This window comes from Sturnira hondurensis, unplaced genomic scaffold (genome assembly GCF_014824575.4).
Source record: "Sturnira hondurensis isolate 20B ecotype Veracruz unplaced genomic scaffold, ASM1482457v3 Scaffold0000256, whole genome shotgun sequence".
NCBI lineage: Eukaryota > Metazoa > Chordata > Mammalia > Chiroptera > Phyllostomidae > Sturnira > Sturnira hondurensis.
In genome coordinates, this window is record NW_028072887.1 from 5,774,661 (window position 1) to 5,799,155 (window position 24,495).

At 39.1% G+C, this 24,495-nt stretch overlaps 1 protein-coding gene across 1 annotated transcript in view; it reads right to left on the bottom strand.

Moving 5' to 3' along the window:
• NXPH2 (neurexophilin 2) overlaps window positions 1-14,626 on the bottom strand; it is a 141,704-nt gene extending 127,078 nt beyond the window's left edge. Inside the window, exon 1 of the mRNA XM_037029042.1 lies at window positions 14,048-14,626. Coding sequence (XP_036884937.1) covers window positions 14,048-14,098 — 51 coding nt within the window. The 5' untranslated portion in view covers window positions 14,099-14,626. The remainder of the gene's footprint in view (window positions 1-14,047) is intronic.
• Window positions 14,627-24,495: the final 9,869 nt, after the last annotated feature.

Here is a 24,495-nt window from a genome sequence, read left to right on the forward strand (position 1 = left end):
AAAGAAAGGTATTAAGAAAGAAACTAGGTTTATGCAAACTGCTGACCCCTCCCCAACAACTCAGAGACAAAGCACATTTATTTGGGAGAGACCAGAGAGGTCACTTGGTTCCGCTTCTTACCGCCGGGAACCGTCTACAGCTGTGGTTCTCAGCTGGGGTGTGTTTGCTCCCCAGGGGACATTTGTCAATGTCTTGAGACATTTTTGGTTGACACAGTTAGGAGAGTGTGCTACTGGCATCTAGTGGGTAGAGGCCAAGAATGCTGCTGAACATCCCACACTGCACAGGTCACTGCCCACCTCCCCACTCCCACACACAGCAAGTAATTATTTGCCCCCAAATTCAACAGTGCTGATGCTGAGAAACCCTGCTGTACAGCATGACCTAGGATCTCCTCCCCTTACCCATTTTTAAACCACTTTATTGAAGCACAATTGGCATGCAAAAAGCTGAAAATGTTTACTGTATACAACTGGACGAGTTTCAAGTATACACCCCTAACACTGCCACCACAATCTGCGCCAGGAGCGCGTTCATCACTTCCCAGTGAAGGGGACCTCACGGCCTCATGAGCATGCCTTTACCACCGCTGGGCAGCTCTTCCTGCTAGTAAGAACTTTATTTTCGAATTCATGTAGAAATAATGTTTGTCAAAAACACTACAGAAAAGGAAGTGCACGAATATGAAATCCCATTTTAAGGTTAAAATGCCTTTTTGAGATGTTAATTTGAAATTTATTTTCCTAATCTATTTAACAGAATAAAATGTAAAAAACATAGTAAATAATTAAATTTCCATGCTGAACTTTTGTTGGTTGTTATTTTTAGTTCTTCTGTTATTTTATAGCTTTCAAGCCTTAAAATCTATTTCTTAATTTATTAACATCAGATAGCTCCTCTTAAGTTCTAACTAAGAAAAATAATTAGCATGATCAACTATTCTCATCTTTTGTATTTGCTTTACCTCCAAGTTTTATATTGTTTTATTTTAGTCTGTTAACATTTATTATAGTTACTCTCCATTATTAACCTATATAGAGATCATTCAAGCTTTGTGTAGAAATGCATTCAAACACAGCAAACTAACAAACAGCATTTATAAAACTAAAATGATTTAAGGAATTCCCTCTAGAGCAACAGTGTGATTGGATCAGAGAAGGAAATGAAATCCGGTACCTTCCCGGGGTCAGCAGCTAAGGAATCCTTCTCTAGCTCCCACCATGTCTGAGTCACACTCAGATACCACTGAATGGTATGTGTTCTTTCTATGTTCTTTCTTGCTTTGCTGAAGTACCTCTCTGAGGATTTTTCCACATGAAATAAATGATAACTCCCCTGAAATCCTTGTATGCTCCAGTGCCACATTTTTATTTCCTGATTTTCTCTTCTCTTCCTCCTTTTTCCTTCATATTTGATTGATAATTTGGCTCTCAATATATCCCTTTCCCCTCAGAACTTGAAGGCATTATTCCATTGCTTCTAACATCCAGTGTGGTTAATGAAATGTGAATTTGTTTTGTTAGTAATCTATTTTGTTTCTCTGAAAACTCTTAGTGTTTCCTTTTTTTTTAAGGTCAAAAATTTCACCAGAAGTTTGCTTGTTTTTTAGTCAGCCCATTCAATACTGTTTCCTTGATTATGTTCCTTCCCCTCAGACCATATTATCTGTTTCTGGGGCTCCTCACTGGATTTTTTTGATTAATCGTCTGGGTCTCTTCACTGTTCTTATTGATATTCCTCCTTTTGGTCTTTGGGCTCTGTTATGGCAGATTTTCTTGACTTCATCTCACAGTTCATCAGCATGGGCCTTAGTCCTTTTTTTCCCCATCTTTTCCCTGACTTTTTAATTCTGTCAGTTATATATGTCATTTCCAAGAGTTGTTGCTCATTACCCAGTTGCTCTCTCTTCAGGATGCAGTCTGCTCTGTCTTTCACGATGCAACATCCTCTTGACTTTCTGAGGATACTAATTAGGAACCTTTAAAATTGAAATACCCCCTATATTACTTATTCTCTCCAGGGTAGGTTCTGTTAGTTTCTCTTTGTCCTTCATTTTGTCTAATGAGTTCTCCTAAATGTCTGATGATCTTTGGTTGTCTATGTCTACTTATGGGTAAAAGACCAGGCTAACTAATTAAAGACCTAGAACAGTTGTTCTCTGTAGGTGTTTGGGTCTCTTTCTCTAAGGGCTTTGATAATTTTTACTGAGGGCTTTGATAATTTTTTCTATTTGGAACATATAGTGCTGATTCCCCAGGATGTGTGGAACTGTTCATCAAAGTGCCCCACCCTTCTCAAGCCAAGACATATGACCCAACCCAACCAGGCTCTCTCAACCAGAGCATAATATCTTAAATGAAATGATACAAGGCCTAATTTAAAAAAATAAATAAATAAATAACAGGTTGGTATTTATTCATCATCTTGGTTGATTGATACTTTCCTGATAGCTAGCCTCTTGATTCTACTCTAAATATGCCTGGTTCTCCACTTCTCCTGTAAGCTTCCTGTTTCCAAATATTTCTGTCCTGCCTAAGTTCATCAGAGCCAGTTTCTGTTGCTTGCACACAAAGAACCTAATTTGTTGCAGCTGGTGCAGTTGGAAACAAAAATTGACTTTTGAAATTAAGCTAATGCTAGGTACTAGGCATTTTACATTTTTATATATAATCATCATAACTCTATGAGACAGTTGTAATTATGGTTATTGTATAAGGAAAGAAACTGAAATTGAGTAGATTTATTGGCTTGACCAAGATGCTAGAGATAAACACACTGAGTCAGTGTGACACCAAGACCTATGCTTTCCCGGTACTCTGCAGTATTCGTGGAGTATTAAGAGTAAAGAATTGGCTGCAGTTAAGAATATGTGATGAATATTGGATGAGAGATTCAAGGTAGGACAGCCAGGAAGAGAAATTTAGACTCAATGTGTTAAGAAAGAAGGAATCGCAATCTCATTCTTGATAGTGGAGTGGCATAGTAAATCAAACAAGAATTTAAGAAAGATAATTCTCTGACATACGACATGAATTCAGTCAGCTCACGTTGGGATAAAACAGACCAGCTAGGAGGCTACTGTTGTGATGGAATGCAAGCAGGTAGAGGGAAGAGGCAGTTTACAGAGGGAATTTGGAAGAAAATTTCAGAGGATTTTGTGACTGAATGAATATTGTAGAAGGTAAAGAAAGATGATCCAAGAATGACTAAAAGATTTCCAGTTGCAACGAGGAAAGCTGAGTGAATATATTTACATCGCCTCCTTCCCAAATTTCCAATGAAATAAACTACTAACATGAAAACTAGAATGTATGCATAGCATTGCTAAGAGGAGGAAAGGATGCCAAAAGTTGACAAAATTCGAGAACCTCTAAACGATGTAAAAAAGAGTAAATCAGATGATGGACAAGCCAAGTGCACTGAGCAGACCGAAACCAAAGGCAAAAGAGAACAGCACCTAAGCAGTAAACTATGGTATACCCCTCTCCCCCATCAGAGTTCCCTTCTCCCACCAACAAGCTTAACACATAGGAGCTGGACGTGCCTGCTCACAGACACTAGCGAGGGCAGCTGACAGGAGGCAGCACAGTCCTCTCCTGAGCAGAATGAGGTCTGAGGCTCACTCCCTACCTTGAGGCTTCATTCAGCGTAGGGCAACTTAGTAAATTTACAGCAGATTGTGTCACAGAAAGCTTCCACTTACATTGGCAAACCTAGAGAGGAAATGAAGGCAGTCTCCTGGCTACTGCTGTTCCAAAACAACTAATACAAACTTAGGGAGGAAATATGGCACCAATTCACAAAAATGAAGTAGATTTCTAAAAACTTAAGGTAATAGTATGTAAATATTTATGCTAAATAAATTTGAAGATACACAAAAATGCATAATTTTCCTTTAAAATAAATAAAAGGGATTCAGTAAGGATTAAAGAAAAATCTGAATAGGTAAGCATCTATAAAGAAAATGAAATGTTTATAAAAATATCTCTTTGCCTAAAAGAAAAAATATTCAAATGAATTAAAATGATTCCCAAGAACCTTCCAAGGGAAAAAAATTCTTAATTGTTTAAGTTCTCCCAGAATTGAGGAGAAAAGTAGATTTTTTTCTAATTGTGATCCTCAAATAATCCCAATACAAAACCTGACACATTTCACTTTGCTTTATTTTATTATGAATATAGAATCAGTGTTCCCAAATTAAAAAAACTAACAACATAAAAATACATACGTCAATGTATTAAAATATAGATAGTTTAACTTTGTTTAAGGAGCTTAATTTTAAGAAACCTATTCAGAAATAAGAAACAGATTGACATTTTTAAAATATAGCATCATTCTATATTTTAGAATGATTAAAATGTTTAAAATGGAATGATTTTAAAATGTATCTGAAATTAGCCTCTATGATCAACATAAATTTATTCTGATATGGAAAGTACATTCTTCACTTGATAGATTAGTTATTGAAAACCAAAAGCAAACACCATGTGTAGTAAAATTTTGAGTTGAAACTAAGAAAAAAAATAGCCACTTTCACAATGTTATTCAAAAGCATTCTGAAGGCTCTACCCAGTACATGAGAAGAATAAATGTTAAGAGTTATAAAAGTTAAATACAAATAGCTAATATAAAATTATTTACAGATAATATGATTATCTATACATAAAACCCAGAAGAATCCAATTAAAAATTATTAAAACTAATAATCCAGTTCAAAAATAGAACTGATTCAAACATAAATATACTAAAATAAATTGTTTTCTTCATATTCCAGCAAAAGCAATTGTTAAATGTCAGGAGGCATAGAAATGGTATCCACAACACCACCATAATAAAAAAATATCCAGGAATAATAAAATAAGCAATTGTGCAACAGTAGTATAAAAATGAAATTAAAAGTTGAAAGGCTGTAGAAAAAAGAAACTGAAAAACAGGAAATCGTTTAAAAAGGAAATCGCAAAACAAGAAATAGAAATTGTTATTAAATATGAAAACACATTTCCTAATAAGAATATATAACACATTTTTAAAACAATAAGGTGTTTTCTTCTACTAGACCGGCGAAGTTAAAAAAATGCACTATCCACGTAGGAATACTGGTAAGCATACACACTATAAGTGGTACTGTATTTCATTTAGGAGAAAATTAATATTTATCCAAATTTGTATTGTATATTCCCAGCCCAGAATCAGTATTTTCAAATCTAGGAATTTATTTTATAAATATACTCACAATTATATTAAGAAATACAAAAAAATAAAAAATCAATAGGGACTGATTAAAAGCATTATGGCACTCCAGTGGCATGAAATACTAAGGATTCTCAAAGATACAAATTATTCTATAGTGTATTAAAATGGCAACAGTATATAATTGCATTAAAAATATATGTTATAGAACAATATGTTATGCTCATATAATTATGATAAAAGCAGATAGAGCCATAATTTCAGGAAAGATACACATTCAACTGTTAATAGTAAATATCTTTATGTGAGATGTCAGAAAGCAGGCAGGGGTGAGAATGGCTACTCTAAAAATTTCTGAGTATCAAAAAAATTTAAACAGAAAACTTCAGCTGGGTTCCTCAGAAGTAGGTGCCCGGACACGTGTTTGAGTGCAAGTGATTTATAATGAACAGCTCCCGGAGAAGTCTGCCAAGGGAGTAAGGCAACAGTAGGTCTGAGAATGGGAGGGAGCCTTGGAAGTGTGTAACTCGGGCGAAGTCCCCTGGAGGGCAGCGTCAGTCCCCTCCCACAGGCACACTCCAGAATATTAGTTAAACCTAAGAGCAAAGGAAGGGCTTTTCACTTCCTGGCCCCTGCCATCAGTCATTTGTCAAGAGCTGTCCTGGACGGAAGGAAACAGCAGTCTGGCTCTGAGTGCCTTCTGGCCAGGTATGTCCAACAGCTGAAGACATCCTCCTCGGAAGGAAAGTTACAAGCACCTAGTGGTAAAATAAAAACCAAAAAGGAGGCATAGAAATGCTAAAAAGAGATTCAAATGGATTTGAGTAGAGAGGCAATAATATCCACTACCCTACACTATCTTTCTAATACAATATATATTTTCAGAAAACATAAGAAAGGGAGAGAGAAAGCAAGACCAAGGATACTACAGGTAAACTACACATGAATGCTCACAAGGTCTGCACAGGTGCCAGCACCTGCAGTAATAGATGGCCACGCTCAGCACACTAGCTTCTTCTCATACTCGCAACTGCTCACTAGAAAACAAGGATTAAGTGGCCCTTATTAGAAATTAGGGCCTTACTGTCTCTTCTTATTCATGTTTTTAATCTGAAGTGGTGCAGGTTGAGATGATGAGAAATCAAAGGAACTCTCAAATCCTCTGCTGATCCTAAGTGGAACCACATCAGTTGGCCATCAACTTAACCCTCATGCTGCAAAAAGAAGCTGGGACCCTTGGCTTCAAACTGTGACACTGAATTCTAAATAGAACTCCTAATTTAAAAACATGCTCCAAGAATCTGCTTGCTCTGTTTAACTTGTTTGACTTTCTGACAGACTTGTTTAAAATGAATGAGTTGAGGTTCCAACCTCAGCACGATCACTGAGCAGAATGATACATTTCCTAGAAAAGTCCCTCAAGCGCATCATTCTGGACGTCAGTACTGGAGCTCACAACCTTCTACTACAAATGGTTGCTGTCGTGACTTCAGGGCTGGACTGGATGGGCAATTCAACTTTGACCATTTATGTGGTCTATAGTCCATCTCCAAAAACTTCAATGCTTCTGTTTCTTCATCTGTAAAACAAGTGCAATATTTACTCTGTTTATCTTTCAGAGTTGATATGAAATGAACCATTAGATCACATACATGAGAGAATCGTGTAAACTATGTAGCACTTTAAACCAAGTCACTTGTCCAAACACAAAGATACCAGGTTAAAAAGGAGGAGGTGGTAACTTCAAGATCTGAATCCTTGAATGTTGGAAGCACTTGTTCAGGGAAGATGTGGGGGACTTTGGACATGTTGAGTGTGAATAGGAAGTAAAACATCCAAGTAAAAATGAACAGTAAGTGTGGGGATATGGCCTCCATGCCTGAGCACTAGGGTAGAAACTAAAGTACACATTTGGGAGTCATCTACGTGGGGCCGAGAGATAAATTCACTACTATGGGAAGCAAGCCTTCAAAAAAAAATTGACTTCTCTTTACATTGCTGTAACCATATTCCTTAAACAGACCTCAAATCTATTCTGTCTGGATTATCCAAATGAAACTTTATTGATAAAAATTATCACTACCGCAGAACATAAAATGGTTCTTTGAAGTCCTTATTCTTGTGTACCTCTTAACCCTTCAAAATATAATGCAGATTAGCATATTCAACTACTTTCACTGATTAAGTCACACACACAAATGTGGGATAGAATTCTGGAACGGGAATCACATGGGTGTTTCACAACCATGTAAATTACACACACAGTCTCTCCCTTCAAATAACCTAGACTATTTCTTTAGTTACCTACTGTTTTGAGGAATATATATATATATATATATGTGTGTGTGTGTGTGTGTGTGTGTGTGTATGCTATGTAACTTAAGGTAAAATTGGTGAGATTTTAAATTGCCAGTATTTATGATAGTGCCTGAAAACTGCAATCTTACATATTCTTGCATGAAGAGATTTACACAAGTGTTTTCATGACATTAGAATCACTTTATTTGGCTAAAAACAGCAACATCACAAGTCAAGGTTCATTTTTAAAGACGTGGACATTATTCAAAGATTAGCAAGACTGAACTTCAGGAGTGGTCAGGCTGCTTCATTAGCTGTTTCCACAGATTAAGACCATTAACGATTTTCTCCGTCTTTGTTAAGTCTTGAATGCCAGTTCTTTATTGGTTTTCCTCAAAAATTTTTGTGCTGTTTACATCTGAATTCCTGAAAGCTTTGGAGTTAGTTTATAAGTGTTCCTGATTTAAATAGGCTGCATTCTACTGGGGCATAAAAAAAGTCACGTGCTGGTCTTCTGGTTGAAGTACATACAGCATTAAACTGTAATGTTCCTCATTTCAGTAATTAGAATTTAACTGAGAGTCAATCTATTTTTTACTTAAATTAAAACAGTGACTAAATGTTAGTAGTTTACAACTTAAAAGACACATAGAGGAGTCCTGAATGCACCATTTTAATAAAATTTTATTTATTTGGTTGATTGGGTATTAAATAAGTATTTGTCAATTCCCTTTGCCTAGTTTCACTAAATTTTCCTTTTACATGATCAGGAATAGCATAAGAAATTTTGCAGTGTTTTAAATCTACTTTTAAACATATGTATCATTTACAATGTGGTTAACAGCACATACATTTTTTATTTAAAACAATTATTATTGTTTTTTATTTAAACAATTTTATTTAAAACAATTTTAAGACATTAAAATGTATCATAATTTAAGATGTAATTTATAAAAATAAAAATACAAAAATACTTTTACTATATATTTTTTAAAATAATGAGGTGTTAAGAATCATTTTTCATCTACTTTATCATTAATGATTTCATTTTAGAGATCATGGCTGTTTACATGATCTGCCCAAGATGCATACACACCCGTGTGCCCACACATCCATGCACACTCTTGAACCAGTTCTATTTTGTTTACTGCTATCTCATCAATGTTTGCTATATGTAGTTTCTGTGTAAAGTCTGGATCAAAACAGTCAGTAACCATTGGCTGAATTTGTAATTTATTTAGAAGTAAAACCAAACCTTTGACACTATAGGCATTGTACTTTCCAATACACACCTGGAAATGCTTAAAATTGCCTTCTCTATCTTATAGTTTTATCAGAGAATAGAATGTGATAAATTGTGTGAAAGAGCTTGAAAATATGTAAGCATGTGCAAATCTAAGACAGCATTATTATCATGGTAGTTTAAGTTTATAAAATTTCCACTTCTTTTACTATAGGTCCGTAAATCTAAGAAAGGCAAAATGTATAAGAATAGCAATTTTAAAGCTATGTATTTTATTTTCTTGAATAATCTGGCTAGGAAAAAGGAGAATATATGCTATAGCTTTTGGATTTGAATAATAAAACTTTCCTTTTTAATGGTAAAGAATTAGAATTCCTCCTTATATACTAATCTTAGAGCAAAATAGGCTGTTATTTGAAAGTTTTTATCTAGATTTTCGCAAATTAAAAATTACATAAAATGGAAGTTTTCAATCAATCATATATCAGAATACTTCCTATAATGTGAAAATCTATACTGTAAATTGCTTTAGATCCTTTTTATTGAACAGGATAATGAACTGAGAATGGAGTTGTCATCAACACCATTGGCCATATCACTAGAAATAAAAAAGTTCAAATAGATTCTTAATAACAGAGACTCATAAAAACACTGACTAGGGCATCTGAGTTTGGCACAATCAAAAATACTTGTGACAAAATAGCGTTACAAAATCTTAGAATGGTGCAATAAAAATGGTTAACTGGAAAATGTTATTTGAAATAATTTAAACATACAACAATCTACATTATAACCACTGTGCAAGAATAAACATAGAAATTAACTCACTGATTGTCATCCTGTGTACTACAACAATATCTAGAGAGTAGTCTCACGTGGACGAGTGCTCAAAATCATTTGCACCAATTTTTTAAAGCAGCTTTAAAATAATTGATTCTCAAATCAAGATATCAAATGCCAACTTTTAACTGGCAATAATGCTTATGGCTAAGATAGAAATGAGATTCTTTACAGAAACGCTGACACAGCCCTAACTGGAGGCACATGAGTGTGCAGCTGTAATTATTTTTTCAAATCTTACCCAGCAAAGCTTCAGGTAAAGAAGTCTGCAGAATATGTCAACAGTACAGCAGTCCTAGAGCTTTTACAAAATCACAAACCTTTGACACATTTATACTCATCTTGGGCTTCTACTACTAAATGACTAAATTATTAAAAGGACATTGGTTAGCTCTTCAGTAGATAAAAGGTGGGCAACATAGTATAAAAGTCAATATTTCTTAATTCATTCAATTTGTAAGAGCTACACATTTTAAGCTGACAACATAAAACTCGAAAAGGCTTTTCGAAAATGCCTTCTGCCTTTAGCATTTTGACTACTAATCAGAAACTATCAAAAAACAAAAAATTCAGAGCAAAGATTAAGGAAGTTTTTCCTTTCTATTTGGAAATTTAGTTAAGCTATAAAATAAGTTCCCATGAGGAGTCAGTTTCCTACGTACAGATATTTAAAACTGAACCAGGTAGCACAATCTTAGAGTAGGCCAAAGGAACATGATTTACACTGGGTGGTGAGTGGCTGGAACAGAAGACTTAATTGTCTCATCCAAATTCTCATTTTTATAAGTGTCTAGGATAATAATGCTTTTAAGAAGGAGTTAATTTTGAAGTGTAGCCAACTCTAAATTATAACCATGATATGATGTTTTTCCTCCTCTGAATTGTTATCTTGCCAACAGATGACTACTGATCCTACACTGGGAAATACTGATTTGATGTTTATTGATCAAAAGTGTATGAGAGAAAAACAACCGTAAGCGGAAAATTGTGATTTTTGAATGAAAGACAGTCAGCGGTTATCACTTCTTATACAGAACTGGAAATAAATATGTTAAAAACACTGCACTAAAAATATGAAAATTATTAGTTTGTTAAGATAGCAAAAATGTGCTAAGTTTATGTGGGACGATACTATATAATGAGAATGAAATTATTCTTTTAACACTTTGCATTGTATTCTGATTTGATAGGATTCTAAAAATGTACATTACTTTTAATTTATATATTACTTTATAAACTCATCATTATATCACAGAAAAACAAGTGAAAATATATAAAATTTTATTTCAAAAATCATAGTTAAATTTTATCTTAAAGTCATGCTAATATCCACTTAAATTCAAATTTAAGCTTTTTACAATCTGCATTTTACTTAAAGGCAAAAAATCGTACTTATTATGAGTTATAAATTATCATGCAAACCTGTAAGAAGTTGTCATTGGCAAGTCATCACCTTGGATCATGTCAAGAAATAATACTCAATTTATTATAATATTAATTTCAAATGCTAATTTTCTTCATTAGATGGCAGAAAAGAAATAACGTGCTATTAATACTTTTATAAAGAATATGCTGCTGAATGAAAATTTCAAAGAAAATAATACATTCAGAATTGATATTTAAATTTTGCAAATGCCTAGCAATACTATTAATTAGGTATAGCAACTTGTCTATAAAAACATTGGACACATGCCAGGAAAATTGGGCAGACAGGTAACATACACATATATGTCATAAGCTATCTGAAATATTTATCAATTCAGCTTATCGTTTTCTTAAAATTTTTCAATATCACAGAATAAGTAAAAACACTAGTTATTGTACCCGTATTCTATGGGGTTAGTGACTTCTTTGGGCCAAATCTAAATAAGACTGCTTTCAGATAAAATGCAATTTTCTTAAAACTAAATCCAATACACCAAGCGAATCATTTTTCATTAAAAATATTTAGCATTTTTGTAAAAAGTGTATTCTTTAGTCTGGCAGTGCAAAATGAAAAGTAAAATCCATTTCCAACAACAACCCACTGCCGCCCCCACTCCCTCCCTGCAAGGGCAGATCTACTAGGTACAAGTGGTTCCTAGAAAAAAACCCCAAAAACCTAGTTTTAAAATCTAGAAAATATTTTATCAATTTGCAGTTAGGGTTTAGCAAAAAAATAAAATAAATAAAAATTCAACATGAGCTGGAAAAGGTAGAACAAAACTATAAGCCATACAGGCCACAGTACAATCTGTCCTTTTTGAAACTTGCTGTGGTAAGGCATGCAGAGGGATTGGGGGATGTTTTCCTTTAGATCTACCCTGCCTAGCCACTCATTTTCCTTTCAGATCTTAACCCCCTTGTGTTATAAGGCTGGAAACAGCTCTAATAATGTGGAGAATGTAAACAGCCTTTCATTGTCCAAAAGGATGGCAGCATAAGGAATGTGTGCTTATCACACAGCTGCAGCTCCCCACCTCACTTACCATGATAAAGTGCTCCAGGAAAAAAACATTACAACCCAAGCACAATCCAAAAAAGGATTAGAATTTGACATAAGCTTCCTTAAAAAGTAATCAATCAACCCATGCTATATTAGAATCCAGCTCTTAAGGAGGGTATGTAATACCTTCAAGATGTGTTTCCTATTCCCTATTGACTATGGTGGTGTGAAAAGAAAATTAACATTTATATATAACATATGGCAGAACTTTCCCCCAATATATGCTGAAATTCATCTTCTCATCTTTGAGTCTAATACAATGAAACAGATGCATAGTTCATGACCATCAAATGCCAAAATAAATTAGTGAACTAAGAGATTTATGGAGATATTCTGAAGATCCTACCTAAGTACCTGATTTCCTTAGGCTTTTACAGTTTTATTTACACACACTATACAAATACTGCTTTGTTATATCATCTTTCATTGGAATCATGATTAAACTTTTTAAAAAGCAAGTGATACTAAAGACTAGTGTGGCATATATTTTGCTTGCATAATGCCTCAATTAAATGTAAGATTGATTTCAACATTTTAACCAGTATGTACTGGTTCATGCAAGGACACTTGAGAGCATTACTGCATTTTTTTTCTGATGCTAAAGAAGAATTTCTTAGTTAACGCTAAGCAGGTGAAGCTAATCTCCTTTGTAACAAGAGTGGACCAGCCCTTCCTTGCAGCAACCTCTCTCCTTCCCTAAAACCGTTTAGAGTTCCTTCTATCTTCAAAACTTGCAAAGTAGCTCTGCCTCTATAATATCATTCATATCGTAAAGAAACTTCCTTAACTTACTTGATCTTTCTCTGTAAAGGAAAATGATAGGAAAAAAAAAGAGATAGAGAAGGGAGGGAGGAAAGAAGGAAGGGGAAAGGACAAGGAAGGAAGAAAAAAGGGAAAGATCATCATTCTCTAAGTGCTCCAGATCCTTAATCTTGCTTTAACAGCCCAGAGCTAACTGGGTAGTCTTTTCTATGACAGCCAAAGAAACCATGGCATCTGGAGAAAGCTCTTCACAGCACCCTATCAAGATTTGTGCCAACAAAGCAGGAGAAATCCATCACAGATGCAGACTGAGCCAAAGTAATCCCCTTCTATATTTTTACTTTAAAAGTTGTCTTCCGGAAAATCTTATTTGGGAATGTCCCTTAAGTACAACTAACTAGATATACATACAGCATACAGGTATATTTCGGAAGGGGGAAAGCAGGGCGCCACGCGGGAAAGGAGTTGCACAGTGCCAACAGTCTCCTAGAGCCACGTCCGCGAACCCCGAAACACCTTCCAGCAGCCTGCCTATTCCTCAGCGGCCCCTGAGCCGCCCGGACCAAGCGGAAGAAGTCTTGGGGATCATGCATACTGCTTAGAGATGCCCGAGAGTAGCTCCTGCGTAGAGATGGGTGTGAAAGTTACATCCTGCGTCGCCTGCAGAAAACCCCATCCCAGTCTCCAGCGCCAGAGGAAGGAAAGAGAAATTAAGTCGGCCCTCCAGATCGGTATTTTACCCAAGTTTTCCCCCAGCAAGCCTCCACTCACTGGCCCTGTGAACAAGGATGCACTGTGCAATGTTTTGGAAGCAGTGGACATAGGGGCAAAACACGTGAAAAATAAAAACCGCCAAGCCTTCAAACTATGGGCTGGAGTCGGGTCTTTCAGTCCGTCCTCACCATAATCCTCTACTCTCATCCCTTTTGGGCCTCTACTCAATAAACCTCTTCCTCTCACAGGTCCTCGGCCACTTTCTGACTACTTTACTCCAGACTTCAAGTTGCAACCATTGCTAAGCTCCTCATTTGCCCCAAAGTCTCCTCCACTGCAATCCTTGACTCTCCCCTCCAACCCCCGAGGCAACCCTCAACTCTCTCCACGGCTCTCTTCCCTAATCCAACGTCCCAAGCAGCGCAAGGCTCCGTTTCCGAATCCGCCACCGGCTCGGTTTTCCCGCCGAAACGCGTCCCCAGTGCGTGGGGCGCATGGCTGGACCAGCACTCACCAGCTGCAATAAGCCTGGGACCACGACGAGGGGCAGCGGCCGTAGGTGCATGGTGCCGGCTGGCACGGTGTCTCAGGAGCTGAGCGCCCTCGCCTGCCTCTCCTACATCTCCACTTCGCGGGGGCAGGATTGAGGACGCCAGGGACACGCAGCGCGATGCTTGCCTCCTGAAATCCAAGCACAGCGCAGAGCTGCGCAGCGCTGGCCGGTGGGCGGGAGGGAAGGGGGAGGGCGGGCACTGCCTATCCGGCCCCCACGTACCTCTCCTTAGACCGGGTAGGAAAGGAGCGTGAGGGACCGCTGGTGCTCCGATATGAGGTGCGGGGCTCTAGCAGCGCCCAGGACTCAGGCGTCCCAGGGTCTGGGTGAGCGCTTGGGGCATCTTCGGGCTGCAGGTGCACTGTCGAGCGCTTTGGTGCGGCTTCCTGCATGAGATTATTTAATGATTCAGCCTCTCCATGCGGCTGCAGGTCAGAGCTGAGTGTGCCCGGGGCCTCGAGAGTCCGGGTGCCTGCTCTGCCCCCGCCCAGCAGAGGGCTGGTCTGGATAGCTCCGCTGGGCCAGGCGCCCTGCTTGCTAACCGGCTCTCATTTTGCTGGGGAGGTGAGAGAGGGGAGGTCCCTTTGCGTGGTTGCGTGAAAGAGTGCACCCTGGAAACATCCAGGGAGTTTTTGGGGCGGGAGGAGGCAACGTCTGGATCCTGGGCAGGGCGGGGTGTGGAGGGCTCCGAACTGAAAAGGCTAGGACAGCGAGGTAGGGCTGAGGTCTGGGACGTACCTGAAGAGCGCCCTTCTCCTGGGCAGTCGTGGTTTGAAGAGCTCTGAGCAAGGGGTGCAAAGTGTTGTTGGCTCGGCTAGAGGGATCTCTGGAAATGGAAATAGTGGAAATTAAGAGGAACCTTGAGGAGGGGTAGCAGCAGCGCTATGAGAAACCGAGCTAGGTGCAGCGTCCTGGCTTACTCTGCTTTGAGGGTTGTGTAGAGAGCTGGGTGTCCCGGAGACCCACAGAGCTGCACTTCGGAGACCTTGTGCCCCGCGAGGGAGAAGAGTAAAGAGAGGAGACCCTGCTACAACCTCCCTCTTCGAAAATCTTGGAGAGGGGTATTGCAAGGCTACAAACCTACGGCAGGCGATTCTTAGCCCTGTGTCAACAACAACTCTCCTTTGAAGAGGTCCTTAACCTCTAGCTATCTCCGTTCTGGACACTCGAGTAGAAAAGTCAGAGGACAACGGGGCTCGCGGACTCCCATACGTCTGCTGTGGATGGCAATTTAGACGTGAGCCATCAACTCCTTTACTGAAAAGATGGGAAATCTAAGGTCCAGAGAGATAAAGTTACTTCTCCTGGGGTGAGTCTCTGGGCAGCTGCTTCAACAGAATAAGAAAGGCAACGCTATTTTACTTCATCCTGAATCACAAAGCTTGTACAGAAGGACAATATTTTGAGACAAGGGAATGGAATTGCGATTGGTTTCCAGCCCTTAAAAAATAAATAAAACACGCCGTCACCACCCACGTAGGGAGCGCTGTCTGGCGAGGCAAAAAGGTTGCTAGTTCCATTCCAGTGGGGGCGCACAAGCCTGAATTGAGCCTGGTCCTTAGTTGGGGCGGGAAAGGCAACCTATGGATGTCACTCGGACACATGAGTGTTTCTCTCCCTTTCTTTTTCCCTCTCTTCCTCTCTCTAAAAATAAATAAATAAATATTGCTGGTGTGGTTTAGGGGATTGAGTGCTGGCCTGTGAACTGAAAGGCCACTTGTTCTATTCCCAGAAAGGGCACATTACTGAGTTGCAGGCCAGGTCCCCAGTTGGGGGTGGCGAAAGGCAACCAATTGATTTATCTCTTGCACATTGATGTTTCTCTCCCTCTCTTTCTCCCTCCCTTCCCCTCTCTCTAAAAGTAAAATAAATGAAGTCTTTATTTTATTTTATTTTATTTGTTTTGTTTTGTTTTTACAGAAAGGGGAAGGGAAGGAGAAAGAGTGGGAGAGAAACATCAATGTGCAGTTGTCTCTCATGTGTCCCCTACTGGGGACCTGACCTGCAACCCAGGCGTGTGCCCTGGCTCGGAACCAAACTGGCAACCCTTTGGTTCACAGGCCCATGCTCAATCCACTGAGCTACACCAGCCAGGGCTAAATGAAGTCTTTTTAAAAAATAAAAATAAAACAACAAAAAGAAAAGTTTGGGTTGGAATTTTCAGGAACCTCCACTTACTATCTCCCACCCCAACACGGAAAGGAGAGGGGACTTTGTAAATGGCCAAGGATCATGTATGCAGCAGAGCAGTCTCATTTCCTTGGTCCCAAAGATAGGAGCATTGACTTGGGTAGTACAATATCCCACACTTCTTCTCACTGACTGGGTGTGTCAAGATTGTGGGTTTGGGGAGGGAAGTTATTCCTGAGTGTTCTGGGATCTCAGTCAGACTTTCAGAGGTTTTGTTTTTGAGGCAGCAGGTGGAATATTTCTCTAGTATAACGCCATTCTCTTTATGGGGGAGAGAGCGGCAACCCAGGGATATGTATCCTAACTAATCCCTTGCTGCACCTGAGTGGGGGTTTCTGGAGCCCTATTGCAAGGGATGCACTAGTTTTATTCCTCCTCTTATCATCAGACTCTTCTTATTCTTTGCAATAGACCATAAAAAACAAACAAAATCACTATTTGCATATCTAAATCTATAACACCTCTTATAGCTACCCCCACTTCCACAAAAATTCTGTCTTTACCCATGTTTAGATCCCACTTCCGGGAAGTTACTCTATCCTAGAAGATTAAGGAAGATAATTTCAAAAATTGGAAGAGATCTTTATAGGTTGATCTTCTTGTCCAACTTTAGATCCCTGGATAGAGCTGCATTTTATTTACAAACAGTCCTGGGAAACAGAAGGACTTAATGGGGAAGGGCTTGGCAGACCGAAAGAATCCCTATTTCAGAGAGGAAGGAGGGCACACAACTTTGCAAGGTGCCATACTTCACTTGGACTCATGGTCCTCTCTGCCTGAGCCTCAGGTGACTCGTCTATGAAACCAGAAGGTGTGCTCCTGTCTTGTTTAGTAGTTTCCAATTGTATTATCACTGAGTCTCCAAATAAGAAGTGCCTGACTTCATATGCTATTGAAATAAATAAGTGATATAATGACTGGAATACTTCCCTCGTTTTTTTTTAAATTGTATTTCCTAGAATATGCCTGTGTTTTGGGGAAACTCACACATAAAATTTTAAAGTGGAACCTAAACTTACTATTACTAGGATACATATCCAAGTATGCTCACAAAGAAATGTCCTCAAGGGTGTTGAATTCCAAACTAAGGGACACGGGGGAACTTGCATGTCCTATTGATCAGCCTGTGTAAGAGAGAAGCACCAAGAACATCATTGACTAAAGTCTGGTATTATTGTATTTATAAGGTGGCTACTGATAATTTATTGTATTTCCTAAGTTTTGGTGTACATACTATGGGAAAGTGGAAAAAGAGGGAGGAAGGAAAGGGGGAAGATAGGCAGAAGCATATAGAGGCGTTTAATACTTTGAATACATTGACTCTGTCCTTCAGAACATGCAGTCCAACCAGGAAACATTCAACAAATGTGGGGGGGGGGGAGGAGAAAGCCACTCTGTGTGGGAGGAATAATGTAAGCAAAGATATAGTAGAGGGACTTCATATGACATAATTGAAGGGTGGACAATTGAGGGGTAGACAATAAGTGGACCAGACTGACTGGAGGAAATGCGATGAGGAAAAAGTGAGAGGGAAGCTAAGTTATGGGCTAGACTGTAGAGTTCTAGAAATGTCACGCTAAACAGTTTAGCTTGATCTGCAGGAAATAAGGAGGCTTAACATTCTTTGGAGTAGAAAAGTCACACATTAGGAGGCATGAAGATTTATGCAGTGATAACTTGCAGGATGGTCTTGAGGAGGAGGTTGCACAAGGAAACAGTCCTCGTAGTTGGAAAGAAAAGAATGGGGGGGGGAGAGACAAGGGGGCAAGAGCTATTATAAAGGAACAGTGAATTGAACTTGGGGTTGAACTATTTTAAATTATTCTTGGCATATTAGATTTTTTTAAAGATTTTATTTATTTATTTTTAGAGGGGGAGGGAAGGAGAGAAGGAGAGAAATATCAATGTATGGCTGCCTCTCATGAGTCCCCTGCTGGGAACTGGCCTGCAACCCAGGCATGTGCCCTGACTGGGAATCGAACCGCGATCCTCGTGTGGTTCGCAGGCCCGCACTCAATCCACTGAGCTACACCAGCCAGGGTGATATTAGATTTTTAAAAAACAGTATCACTTTCTCTCCTTGAGGCAATTAACAACTAGAAAATCAGATCTTTGCCTTTCAATTTTGCAAAGGTGGTTTTTAATTTTGCAAAGGTGAGGTGAGTGAGGATGGTCATTTCATGTAACAAGGAGCAGAAAGGCTAATCTACCAAGTTCACTACCATGTAATTCCACTGTGGTCTTGTAAGAAGACAACTTACAGGGATATTGTTAAATTTTTGAGGGCAAATTTGTCAGCTTTTGTCAATGGCTTATCTGGACTGCCAGCTTTTTTCTTGTGCTATTCTGTATTTATTTCCTCACCCTAACTGTTTATTATGTGATTACCAGAACATGGATAAGAATATAACATTTCAGAGTTTCACTGGATATTAGACATTAACTAATTTCTCGCTTTGCATTTAAGGACATGGAAGCTCAAAAGGTTAGTGACTTGCTTCAGGTCAACTGGAAAAGCATGGGCTAACCTGAAACTTGATTCAAGGCCTTCCATTTCTCAGTGCAGTGCTCTTTCCAATTCATCATCACTCTGCCTCTGGTATTTTTCCTCTGGCCAGCAGTTATAAAAGTTTTGATGTAGTGAATGAATGAACCTTTTGCTAATAAGAGTTGTGGGAATAATCTATGGATGCTAAAAGCCCCAGAGTCCATCTTTTTATCAAGAAAAGAGGTTTGATGGTACTGAGCCTAAAGCATTTATCTAGTCATAATGTTAGAAGGGTGAGAGATAGGGAAAAGTACATGGCACGGGGCTACTGTGCACCCTCAGAGAAGCGTGATCTGGGACTCAAGGACATGGAAGTACTTACCCCAAGGATGGAAGGATTCTCAGGAGGCCTTGGGACCTCTCATTCTTATATAATGAAAAGCTGGTGGGCTTTTTAATATCAATTCTTCACTACTAAAAATCTTCTTAAGTTGCCACACTATGGAGTAATGGAATATTCTTGAGTAACTATTTAATAAAACATGATGCTGTATAACATTGTTCACAACCATGATTGCATATGCACCACTGGGGACTTGAACTTCTCTAACTGTGGACTTGAGCATTGGTATTTTTCACACAGGAGGTTTCATTCTACAGCTATTGTTGAGAACAGCTGCTCTCCCAGAAACTTAATGTTTTCTTTGTCCCTTCTCTCCTTTTTCTCTTCCTCCTTCCTCCCTCCCTTCTTTCATTCTCCCACAGAACAGTAGCCCCCACATTTGCAATGCACTGAGGCTTCAACAGATGATCATTAGAACCTATTTACATTCTTAACTCTACAGGACTTAACTCTAAATGTCCAGGAGAGAACTGGACGTTTTCTTTGTAGATATAATTGACGAATTCATAAATTTTATCATATTAACTTATTGTTAAAGAACTCAGTGGCTCTGAGTTCAAAGACAAATAGAAGAATACCTTTCTGGTGAAATTGTTTCTTCTCCGCCTTTGGTGGTCACTGTCTCTTCACTGTCTCTTCACTTAGATGTCAGAGGTGCTACCAGGAGTGTGCTGGTGGTTGATGCAACAGTTAACAGCCAAGAAGAGAAGCTGGAGGGAGGGAAAGAAAGGCAGCCTGGGGTTCCAGATGAGAGGGTGACTGGGTAAAAAGAACATCCCTTAAGACTGACAAGGCAGGAGAGAGCTTCTCTCTGTGTGCTCATGTTACAGCCCTACTCACCACATCAGACTTCCTTTATAAACCCGCCTTTATCTTTCCATGGGTTCTCATGCGTTGTCCATATTTGACTGACTAATCACCTTTTCTCCTTGTATAAAATATTTGATGAGTGTCATTACTAGGAAGTCATTTTACCTGCTTTAGATGTTGCCTCATATATGGAGACAAGGCAGGAGAACAGAGACATAGATGGTTGGAACTGGAATATCTTGCTTGCCCCCTCAGTTTATAGGTGAAAGAACTGAGGCCCAGAGAGGGAAAGTGATGTTTCCAAGATCATACAGCCCGGGACTGGCAGAAGAAGACTAGACCCCAGAGTCAGTGGCTCTTTTCACATTGCTGGGCTTCTTACTCTGGGTAGGGTAGAGCTGCAGAGTGCCAACTGCTTGACCCACAATGATTAAGAAAGGGGCAAGAAAGAAAAACACATTTACAGAACACTCTCTTAGATAATCAAGTGGAAATTTTCCAATTTGAAAATGCTTAGGGTTCGTAGAAGAGGGAACACAGAAATCCGGGAGGAAAAGAGATTGGAATGCCCCCCCTCACCTCTCCTGCATATTCGTAAGGCACCTCTGGTTGCAAATGCCAAACAGCCCAAGTGAGTCAAACAACTACAACAGAAAGGCATTTAATGGCTCACATGAATAGGAAATCCAAAGGCTGAAAGCAGTTTCAGGCAATCTGAGGCTAAATAAGGAAAGTTTTTAGCAGGATCCCGGGTCAGCCTTCCTGAGTATGTAAACCCATTCCAATGGGCTTTGGGCAGCAACTGCTAAAGCTTAAGGTTGGACCCTCCAGAGCAGGGAATGAAAACCTATCCTCATTCCCTTTTTAAACTTTTTAAAGAGACTGACCATCAATTTTCTGCAGATGGAATTTGAAGTTGTTTCTTTAGTTTTTTCTCGGATTCTTTTTCAGATGGCATTTTCCCTGGACATGATCTTTCCTCACTCAGTTACCTCCAATTTCTCTTTGATAGATATTTGAATGACTCTCATCTTCTAACTTCTCACCCTTCAGTTTTCTGTGTCTGCTTGAACAGCATCTTAGTTAGTTAACACAGACCAATACTTGCTGTATCAGATGAACTGAGGTTGCGACAAGTGGGAGATTGTTCAAATTCATGGGAGCTGCTCACTTTACCTTTTCTTCCCTCAAAAGGAATGTGAGTTGCTCCTTATGCATCAGAGAAGCCATCATTTATCAAAATACAGCTGCAGCCACACATATTCATAGGTTTAGCCACTCCAAGGCATTGCCCATTAGCGTCAAGTAATTATGGCTCTTTTTTTTTTTTTTTTACAGCCAGGTTCTTAGTTGAACATTGCATTCTGAAATACATGCAACTTTTGAATTGTGCTCTTTAGCAGAGTGGATGAGTGCAAAAGATGTAGCATTTTGAGTCTTTTCGTGAAATGCAACTGGCACATTCCACTTTGTGGTCTTTCTGGATCTCAACATTATCAGTTAAGCACTGCTTTCATGTTTTATTTCAACTGTGTCAAATGAGCAGTACTTTTCTTGCCTTCAAAAAGAAATCTGAAGGAAACAAGTGGGCTAATTTTCCTTTCCTGATAAGGTACAAATTTACATGACAAGACTGCTGAAGTTAGGTACAAAATCCCAATTTCTAAGCATTTGGGGGCATTTATTTTCCCCATCTAGAATGAACCTGTTTAATACTTCGCAGGCAGAGTGAAATCGCCCCAAGGTTTCTTATTGAAATATCTTGAGTGCTATCTACTGGCCAAATGGAGCATTGCATTGCCTTATAAAGCTCGAGCTTCAGGAAAATTGTCATGGCTCTTCTAAGGATAACTTTGTTAAGGGCCTGAATATCTGCCCCCAGTTTTAATGCATACTGACTGAGGACCTGCACTCTTGAATTCTGTCATTGCTAGGGATCACTCATTGCCTTCTGGATAAAAAGCCCCCTCAATTTGGAGCCGTACAAATTGTAATGCAAGGGAAATGTAATAGGTGGGCAGGTGTCCACTTGTCCCTCCTTGTAATGGATGACAATGAATAGCCTAAATCTGATTTTCACTTCGCTGAGTAATGTGAATAGATAAAAATAAAGTATTAAATTAAAATGAGCTATATAGCCCCGACTGGTGTGGCTCAGTGGATTGAGTGCTGGCCTGTGAACCAGAGTCACTGGTTTGATTCTCAGTCAGGGAACAGACCTGGGTTGCTGGCCGTGTCCACAGTAGGGGCACGTGAGAGATAACCACACAGATATTTTTTCCTTTTCTTTCTCCTTCCCTTCCCCTCTCTCTAAATATAAATAAATAAAATCTTTAAAAAATAAAATGAGCTATACGGAATCAATCAATAATCCTATCTCTTCATGTGTATAAAAAAAGAACAAAAATCTTTTCCAGTTAATTTGTACTTAATGGTAGGCAAAAAAAAAAAAAGCACATGCCAATACTGCTAGTATTGAACACAATACCTGAAAGGTAACAGAAAGCAAATATTCAGTATGAGTTAAAATTCATCTAATTTATGCTAATTGACTCAGATTGTTCTGTCCAGGGTCTTTCCCTTTAAAGCATCTTGTAAATTACCCAGAGAAGTACAGTGTGCTTTAATCAGGATTGCAGAAAAGAGCACACCAGGAGGGAGGACAGGACAGGGAACATCTGAGTCAATGCCAAGTGATCTGGGACATGTAGTCAAAGAGCCGTGGGGTCTTCTTCATTGTAGCAAAACAACTGATTGTCTCATTTAGGGCAAACAGTTATAAAGGAAAAACCAAGGACAGGAGATCACTATTCATTATCAGGAAATAATGAAGAGAAAGGGCTAATGTATTGACATTAACCTAAGCAAGGGCCCAGATTATGAAGCTGTAATATCCAGGAACTTCATGCAGACATATAAATTTATCAAAAACAGGGAAATAGAATTTCCTATCTTAATTTCTAAGATATTAGAATGCCAAATATGCTGCCTTTCACTAAATTATTTTAATTGTTTATTCAGTAATTGGGAGTTACACTTATGCCAGTTTATGCCTATGTATTCTATGTCAAATTATAATTTAAAATGGAATATTCTGAATTCTGGGATTATATTATATATGTAATATACTCAGTTACCTGTATGTTATTAAATAATTATAGCTATAAACATTTTGATTGATAATGAAAAAGAGAAAACATAAGTTAAAAATACATAACTATAATTTAAAACCATTTTGTTTCAGCAATAAAAACTTTAAAATTATATTGATAATTTTAAACAAGCAGGATCTTCACTGGTGTTTGTTTTCAATTATTTCTAAATTGAGCTTTCTATTCTCGTTTAACCCCAGGCATTCTACATATGTTATTACAACAGTCCTGTAAGGTGGGTATTTGCAACGACTAGCTGAAGAATAGAGAGAGGAACAAAGGAATTAAGTATTTAGCCTGAGACACTTAGCACTCATGTGATAGGCCCCAGGTTTTGGACCCAGCAACCCTGGAGCTTCTGCCCCTATCCATCACAGAACGTGGTCTCCAACAGTGTTGCTGTGTATGACTTACCAGCAAAGTTCCAGATCTTCCCAAACTCGTCTTCATTGTTCTCTCATTGTGACCAACAGGAATGGAAAAGTAGCATATAGTGTGACGCTACTAAAGAAGGGTGTGTGTTTGTGAGTTTTCATTTCCCTAATCATCCCCATGGTAGAATGCTCTGTGTAACCACACCAGAACCCACGTTTCCCAGATTCCTTTTCCCTGAAAATTTCTGTGATAGCACTGGACAGAGAGCTGCATCTGCGCATGATCTAGGGGCCGAAGCGCCATGGCAGCCATTCCTCTCCCACTGTCTTCAACTTTGACCAGATGGACCAATCGGATCAGCAGTTCCCACCTCGGCTCTCTTTCCTCCATCTGCATCTGGCAGTTCTTCCCAAGCACTGTCCCTCGGGCAGACAGCAGCCCAGCCCAACAGGAGATGCCTGGTGTGGCTCCACAGGAGAGTTGGGCATACAGGTATCCTCCCTTACATCCCCCATGGATCCCCCTGAGTACCCCACTTGGCTTCTCAAAATATCCCTGCTGACATCATCTCTAAGTATTATTCTCTTTTTGTATTTACCCAGATGAAAATTGGCCACCATGGTCACGATTGGTCAATAAGCACAGAGGCCCTGAGTTCCCCTAATGTTCATCTCCTGCTCCCTTGTGGCTAAAATGCCTTCCTCAGGTAGGACTATGCCCCCTACTGGGGTATAATGGAATAAACATCACCACTATTTCCTGGCTTTTTCTTCCTCCCTTAATAAAGAGGATTCTGCCCTTGTGCGTGAACCTGCTGATTTTTTCCCCACTCTCCTTCCCTAAGGAAAGTCTACTTTGCCAGACTTCTTAAACTCAGCCTTGGAGGTTCAAGAGTAAATGTGAAACGAAGCCGAACCAAAGGAGACATGAAGTCGGGAGGGTTGGAGGAACTCCAGGAATGGTTGAGACAACAGAGGTGGAGATAGTCTGT